At 54.3% G+C, this 8,336-nt stretch overlaps 1 protein-coding gene across 1 annotated transcript in view; it reads right to left on the bottom strand.

Annotated features, from left to right (window-relative positions):
* Positions 1-8,022: 8,022 nt before the first annotated feature.
* The window catches only part of TDRP (testis development related protein), a 57,423-nt gene continuing 57,109 nt past the window's right edge, over positions 8,023-8,336 (bottom strand). Inside the window, exon 4 of the mRNA XM_029933179.1 lies at positions 8,023-8,078. Coding sequence (XP_029789039.1) covers positions 8,023-8,078 — 56 coding nt within the window. The remainder of the gene's footprint in view (positions 8,079-8,336) is intronic.

Genomic DNA, 8,336 nt, shown 5'->3' with positions numbered 1-8,336 from the left:
CTGCGTACTGTACCTGGAATCACACGGCATCTGTCCCTTTGTGACGGGCTGGCTCCACTTCAGATCCTGTCCTCGGGGCCCACCGTGCGGTGGCCGGCGTGAGAGGCTCCTGGTTCTAAGTCAGTAACGTCCTGCTGTGTGGACGGGCCGCACTGTGGTGTTCATCTGCGGACACTGGGCGGCTTTCAGTGTTTGCCATGATTGGGGCGCCGGAGGGGCTCAGTCGGTTAAGCGTCTGCGGCTCAGCTCATGAGCATGAGGTTCACAGGTTCGAGCCCCACGTCGGGCTCTGTGCTGACAGCTCAGAGCCCTGGAGCCTGTCTTCCAAATCTGTGTTGTCTCCTCTCTCTGCCCTTCCCCCCGCTTGCGTGCAGGCTCGCTCTCAAAAATATATAATGTTAAAAAATAAAAGTTTAAGATTCTACTGTCACTCCTTTGGAAAACACTCTGAAGCAGAATTGCCGGATCAGATGCTAATTCTGTGTCGATCCTGTTTCGAGGGAGTCCGGTCCGGTGTTCTGCAGACACGGCACCGCCTCCATCGCGCCAGCAGCGCGCGGCCGACCCGTCTCCCCACACCCCTCCCACACGCGCCGTGTTCTGAGGTGGTGGTGGCGTTCCTGTAGGATGGCACGAGGTGGCGGTTTGCTGGTTTGGATTCGCATGTCCCTGATGAGTGCTGTTGAGCATTTTCCCAAGTGTCTGCTGGCATCTGTGTGTCGTGTTTGGAGAGAGGTCTATTCGGGTCTTCCGCCCGCGTTTTAGTGAAGTTGTGTGTTTTTGTTGTCCAGTTGCAGGAGTTCTGTCGATATTCTGGACACTAACCCCTTACGGGAACGCGACGTGAAGGCTCTTCCCCGTTGTTAGGCGGCCTTCTCACTCGTGTCCGTGATGCTTACGAGCGGTGATTTCTCCTGTTGGCTGACCTTCTCGTCTCCATAGAGATCACTGACAAATCCAAGGTCATGAAACATTCTCCCTGCTTTTGCCCAGGCTTTTAGTTTTATTTAGCTTTTGTGTCTAGGCATTTGGTGGAAGGTAATGGCCTGACTTCATTCTTTCACGAGTGGAAATCTGGTTTTCTGAGCACCATCTGTTGAAAAGACTGCGCTTTCTGCCACTGAATGGTGTTGGCTCCCTGGTCTAAAATCAAGGTGTACATGAGGGCTTACTTCCGGGCACTCTGGTTTACTCACTGGTCTCTGTTGGTCTAAATGTGCTGTTTTCTAGGACCAGACTATTTTCATTACTGTCACATTTTAGAGAGAGAGTGCATGCAAGCAGGGGAGGGGCAGAGGGAGCTCCCTGCCCCCAAGAGGGAGGGAAGAATCCCAAGCAGGCTCCATGCTCAGCACAGAGCCTGACACGAGGCCTGATCCCACGATCCTGGGATCATAACCTGAGCTGAAATCAGGAGTCACTCAACCAAGCCACCCAGGTGCCCTTTTGCAGTAAGTTTTGAAATCAGGGTATGCGAGTCCTCCAACTGTGTTCTTCTTCAGGATTGTTTTGGCTATTTGGGATCTCTTGAGATTCCATGTAAATTTTACAATCTTTACTGTTTCTGCAAACAATGCCATGGGATTTTTAAATTTTTGTTTTTAATGTTTTTTATTTATTTTTGAGAGAGAGAGAGAGAGACAGCGTGAGCAGGGGAGGGTCAGAGAGAGAGAGATAACAAATCAGAAGCAGCTCCAGGCTCTGAGCTGTCAGCACAGAGCCCAATGTGGGGCTCGAACCCACGAACCATGAGATCATGACCTGAGCCAAAGCCGGACGCTCACCCGAGCCCCCCAGGCGCCCCAGGAAATGCCCTGGGATTGCGAGGAGACTGCATTTCGTCTACAGATCACTCTGGTGGTGCTGCCGTCCTGACACGGAGTCTGACGCCCGCAGACACGGGATGTCTGTGTATCTGGGTCTCCCCAACTTCAAGCCACGTCCTATAGTTTTCAGTGTACGTTACCTCACCTCTGTCATTGAGTTTATTCTTAAGTATTTTATTCTTTGTTGCTCTTATAAATGAAATGTTCTTAATTTCCTTTTGTAATTTCTCATTGTTAGTGCATATAAATGCAACAGTTGTTTTGATACTGATTTTTTTATTCTGCAGCTTTCCTGAGCTTGTTTATTACACATTTTGGTGGTGGTTTTTGGTTTTTTTCATTTTTTTGTTGAAGAATCATTAGGGTTTTCTACAGATAAGATCACATTATCTATACACAGGTAATTTTGCTTCTTCCTCCAATCGGGATGCCTTTTATTTCTGGTCTCGTTGCTGTGGCGGAGACTTCCGGGGTGATGAGCAGGAGTGGCGGCGAGACAGGCTCCCGTCTCGTTCTGGATCCCAGAGGAAAAGCTCTCCGCTTTTGTCAACAAGGAAGACGTCAACTGTACGTAAGATCAGGCAGATTCCTTCCATCTGAGTTGAGTATTTTTTTTAATAATCAAATGCTTTTTCTCTGTCAGTTGAAATGATCATGTTTTGCCCCTTTCTGTTAACTTGTGTGGTAAGCTGATTTATCGCTTGGTGGGTTTCACTGCTGACTGAGAGCGGGGGTCGAGGTCTGCACGGCTACCCTGTGGCTTCCGATTTCCTCCTCCTGTTCGTCACTGTTTGCTGTAGGTGTGACTGTCGATCTTCTGGATGAATTCCTAACCGTTTTCTTTATTTAAAACTGAGGTGATAAAATTGTAGGATGCAGGGACTGACTGAACGTCTTTGCCCAGTCAGGGGCACCTCGATCAAACAAAACGGGGTCGTCACCGGCCGGAAGGGTGACACACACAGGACTCTACACCCGGGCTCGGCGGACTTGTATAAACACACTGGGCTGTGTGGCCACGTGCTCCGTCACGCCAGCGCTCCGCTGCGACACGATGCAGCCTCCGCACGAGTGACGGTGTGACGTGCCAGGTGTGGACAAAGAAACGAGCATTTCACAGACTTTCTATGTGTCGTGATACAGGATTCTTTTAGGTGTTTTCACCATTTAAAAATGTAAAAGTAAGGCTCTAGTTTGCCAGCCTGCTACTTGCAGAAGAGAAAAATATGTTTGATATTTTCCATTTTACTTTTGCAATAAAAAAAAGCCGGTATTTCAAAAAGTAGTAATATCTGTTCATTATAAAAAGCTTTCTTAAAAAGCCAATACACAGGAAACTTTAAATGGTACCCATAATTCTGTTTGAGGGCATCGTTCATGTTTGGATACATTTTTCCAAACTTTTTGTTCCTTTTGAAGACAGGAAGCTCCCAAACGGAGAGTGAAGACCTGTGAGGACGTGGTGCTCGCCAGCGCACCCAGCGTGGGGGTCCCCAGACGGACGGAGCCTCCCCTGTGGCCCCTCGGGAAAGCTGGCCTCGTGTCCTGTGGGTTGAGCTTGGAGACTTGTTAACAGAGCAGAAGTTCTCGGCGCCTCCAGTTAGCCTCCTGACCAGCTCCGAAGTCTCCAGGGAAGAGAATTCCGAAATTCTGGTGATCGGGGGGGAAAAGTAATCCCACTTCTCCAGACTCCACTGGAGCGAATGGTATTTCTCCTTCCACTTCCAGACTTTCTTGAAAATACAGGTAAATTCTGCACTTTTTAAAATCATATAAATATTTTTCTAAAACTGTAACACTGATCTTGACCTAGTGAGGAAATTACAGTCAATAGAAGTAATCCCAAAGAGAGCAGTAATAATCGATTCTTTGGAAACCTGAAATTATACACAGCCTTTATCACCAAATGGAAAGATGCCCCCTGCAATTCTGAAAACCATGTAAAGACATGAATTTCTAATTGCATACATTTGTCCATCCAAATAGGCAGCCTTGTTGCACAGAGCGGCTGCTCCCGCGGTGGATGTGGGAACGTGGGCCAAGAGACCGAAGTTTTAAGGTCCTGGCGACATGATCAGAACCTCTGGAGACCCGACCAGAGAACGACTCGGCGCCCCTGCGTGAGCGCGTCCCGAGGACGGTGCCCCCCCGGGGAGGCGGGGGAGGACGCAGCCTCCACGGCGGACCTGCCTCCACTGCGCGGGGAAGCTAACCCCTAACTTACCGTAGTTAGCATTTACAAGGTTTTTATCAAGCCAAACACGATTCATACGCCATGTCCTGCTTTTGAGGAAAAAGGAGCTAAAACGACATTTTTCGGCCAAATGGAAAAGTCTACGTGAGTAATTTTGTTATTTGTGCCGGTGATACAGTGACGATCCAGGGGAGTAGCCTCATTTTTAGATGTGCCTTTTGACAGCATTTAGGGTTGAAATAGGATGTCTGTAGTTTATGCTTAAATGCTTAAATGGATCTCTCTCTAAATGTTGAAAAAGGGACTTGGCAGCTGGCGGGGCTGTCACGGAAGGTGCTTCCTTCTCTCATGAAAAGGTAAGAGCCACGGTGGAAAGCGCCCAGGTCGCTGCATGAGTGGCTTCGGATCCGCGGAGGAGGAACGTGGCGCCGGTTCAGGCAGAGACGGGGGTGACCCCGCACAACACCCTGAGCTTCGGGAAGCCAAGACGCAGACCCCGGAGGCGGAGGAGGCGTGTGGCACAGCCAGAGGGGCCCACTGAGAGCAGTGCCGCCCCGGCTCCCCTGGAAACAGACGCGCATGGTGCAGGGCACGCCCTCGAAACCAGGGAGGAAATTAGGCCGCGTGGGTGACAACCGTCTTCCTTACGGAAAGGTGCCACCAATGCTCTTTTTAGAAAGTAACAAAATATTCAGAGGAGAAAGGGTTTTTGATTTAAAGTCTTATCAGCAGATGATGCACCTGACGAGCCTGTATTTTCACCTCCAGATACAAGCGCGCACAACCTCACTGCTCCAACCCCTGGGCCAGCGCAGCCGGCTCGCCACGGCCACTCGTGCGCATGGTGACCTCGTCCCTCCTGCACATGGTGCAGACCTGGGTCTGGACACAGCGTGCTGGACAGCCTTGCTGCTGACGCCATCACGGTGACTGAACCAGAGCCTGTGCCCCCAGGGCCGACTCTGCCAGAGCCGGGTGACCAGGCGGGGGAGCCCCCAGGGCACGGGCGGGCCTGGTGAGTCCCCTGCAGAGGGACCCCGGGGTGCCCAGGCGCCTCGACACCCGCCCAGGGGCTCTGATGGCATGGGAACCTGACGACAGTTACTGAGTGGACCCTCGATGGAAGTCCGTGTCTGGACCAGCCCTGCGGTCACCCCAGGGTCCTCGCCCCTGCAGCCACACTCGCAGGAGCGAAGGCATGACGCTTTCACTGTGTTCTCGCAGCCATCGACCAGAGCAGACGGCCACTAGTGGCCCAAGACCACATCAGTGCCTCGCTTCGTCCGCCCTGGCTGATCGTCACAGAAAGGTCAGCGCGGCACAGCGGGGAATCGTGAGGAGGACCGCACTCCCGTGACTCCTGCCGCGGCGTGTTGTTACAGTTGTCACTGTGCCTAATTTATAAATTCCCTCTTACAGGTGTGCACAGGGAGGGGCCCAGGAGCCCAGCAGCGGCCGGGGCCTGTGGCCTGTGACCAGCCCTCCTGGGACCTGCGCCGTGGCCCACGCTGGGCCCATGAACAGATCCTGTGGGAGCCCAGCTCCAAGGAACTGATGTCTGGAACCAGCAGGGGGGGTCCGGAGGCGAGGACCCGCGCGGGGCAGCCGCACAGCACAGGGCCCTCCACGGCCGGCCCGCCCCACGCGGACCGGAGCCCCCAGAGCAGGCCGAATCGCTGGGGAAACGCCTGCCGCTGCCTCCGCGGTGCCCGCAGCCCAGCCCGGGGTTCCGCTCCTCACCCAGGGGACGCTGGGGAACATTACTGGAAGGTGTCCAGGGCTGGAAAGGTGGTCTTAGCCAATTAATCCCCGAGGCTTACCAGGTAGAGCGCCACCTGCTGGCCTTTTGTTCAGGCAAAGACACACCCGCTGAGGCGGCAGCAGAAAAACCCGAAGCTGAAGCTGCGTGTAACCACTAGCAGTGGCTACGAGCGACCCGGGGAAGGGGGTGGGCAGAGGAAGCCCCCTGGACGCACGGGGGCCCCGGCACCGCAGGCCGGCTTGACAGGGGCTGCAGGGTGCCGACGGCCCTCCACTGAGACAACAGAGGGACACTCGAGTGGCCGAAACCACCGCTCAGGACGCCCATGGGCAGGAAAGGAAAGCAGCGCCCCCCGTGCCTCCCCGGAAGTGCCTGTGGCCGGAGACCCACAGACGTCTGTCCGCGCTGCTTCCCCGGCTCCTGAGGTATGTACTTGACTCCCCCGACTCGGGCCGTTTTCTGAGACTTGTGTCTAAGGGATGGTGATCTGTTTAAAAGATAAAGGTGCGGGGCTCGGCCAGTTGAACATCCGGCTCCGGCTCAGGTCAGGATCTCACAGTTCGTGGGTTCGAGCCCTGCGCCGGGCTCTGTGCTGACAGCTCGGAGCCTGGAGCTGCTTCGGCTTCTGTGTCTCCCTCTCTCTGCTCCCCCCTCCCCCCCCCTCAAAGATAAGCACTTAACTGGCTGAGTAGACCTCTCGGGATGCTTCGCTGCGAAGGGAAAGCTTGCTGATCGGGACTCGGGGGCTCTCGGCCCCAGAGCACGCGCCCCCCTCCCCTGCGCACAGGCGCAGGGACCTGGCTCCTCCGCGGACTGAGGGTTGGGGTTAAAAAGGCGGTTCAAACACGCAAAAGATACATCTTGAAAACTTAGGTTGAAATTGGCATTTATTTATGAAAAAGTCTACATGTACTGTTTGCATTTTAAAATGAGGTTTAAGGTATCAAGAAAAGTGCCATTAGCTTTAAGTGGTTGAAGTCACGGTGAGCATTCACCTTGGAGTAGATGCCAGTAGTCATGCAAACTAATAGTGAAAGAGGAAACTGTTTTTTAAAACCTCAGCAGTAAGACTGAGTTCTCAGGTTCCTGGAAGCCACTCCCTGTCCGCGAACCAGCCAGCCACACGGTGACGCTGTGTGTCCCCAGGAGGCACACGAAACCCAGCGCCGGAGCCGCGTCCCCGTTAGCCTGTGAGGCACACAAGGCTGCTTTGGTAAATTCTATCAAGGAAAAATACTTTTCTCCCAAAGCACGTCAATAAACACGTTAAAAACCACAAACATACTTTCATTTACTCAGACCCGACGGAAGTCTACTTTTACGTTAGTCTTTGCAGACGGAAAAACGACTTCTAGTGCATAGGCCACTTTCGATCTGGCTTTGTCTGCAGGTTTTAGAAACAGTCCTATGTCACAGACTTCCGCAGAGCTGAGTGACAGGCACTTGGCGCCTCCCGCGACCCTGCGGCCGCCCACCCACAAGGCAGCCCCTCGTTGCCTTGGACACAGTGTTTGTTTCCCCGGGGCCCCCCCGCGGGCACAGCTGGAGGGGACGCCGGGTGGTGGCCCAGCTACTGACCCATTTACCTGAGGAAACAAGGCTTTCCCTGCAACACGAAACCCCGGCGCTTCAAGGTTCTAACACAAACTGGACTAAACGCCACTAAAACATGTCCCCCTGTCCAGACTCATTAAGCTGCTCGTTTGGTTAACACAAGATGGGTGCAGGACGGCTACACAGATGGAGGACAGACGGACGCCGTTCCCCTCGGGAGTGGTGGTGACCCCCGAGAAGGTGACGTAAGCAGCACGGAGGAGCACAAGGAGTCTGTCACAAGAGGTATGCACAGTGTTGACTGGAGGTTTTGTTTTTAACCCAAAAAACCTCTATGCTTTTTCTTCCAAACCACATCGCCCAGGACGGAGTGGCGTGCCGCCCGCGGCCCCCCTTTGACCACCGGACAGCGGGCCATCACAGAGAAGAGGCACTTGCAGTGTTTTCTACAGTGTTAACTCCATCCGCAAGTTAGTATCCGCCAAGATCCAGTCGCTGAAACCCATCCGCACTTGAGGGCTCCATGAGCTGCGGTCAGAGACTGTGAAGATCGAGGTGCTCAGGACCCGGGACGTGGACACTTGGTCACCGGCCGGCGTGCGAGGTGAAGATGTGCACACATGGCGGCATCTCATGCTTGATCAAATGGAGCCTTTGCTTTTCCAGTATTTAAAGTGAGAGCAAGTTCAATTCGCCAGGTTAAACCTCTGGGAGACTCGTTTCACGCCTGGATTACAGTCTCCTGCCGACAGGAGAGCGTCACAGATGGGGACGGGGACGCGCACGGGCCCGCCGGAGGCCCTACCAGCCCGCAGAGGGGACGGTCCCAACACGGCTGCGCAGGAGCCGCCTCGCGGCCCACGCGGACGGACCGGAGGACCCGACGCGAACAGGCCAGGAAGCAGCAGACCGAGAGCCCAGCGCGAGCGGCGCGCCCGCGGGTCACTCCAGCTCCTGCCAGTCGTCCGTCAGGTGGCCGCGGCTCTGGCGCCGGACGCCC

The sequence above is a fragment of the Suricata suricatta genome, chromosome 1, assembly GCF_006229205.1.
Source record: "Suricata suricatta isolate VVHF042 chromosome 1, meerkat_22Aug2017_6uvM2_HiC, whole genome shotgun sequence".
Taxonomy (NCBI): Eukaryota; Metazoa; Chordata; class Mammalia; order Carnivora; family Herpestidae; genus Suricata; species Suricata suricatta.
The sequence above is the reverse complement of the archived record's forward strand: the minus strand, read 5'-3'. Positions and strand labels throughout refer to the sequence as shown.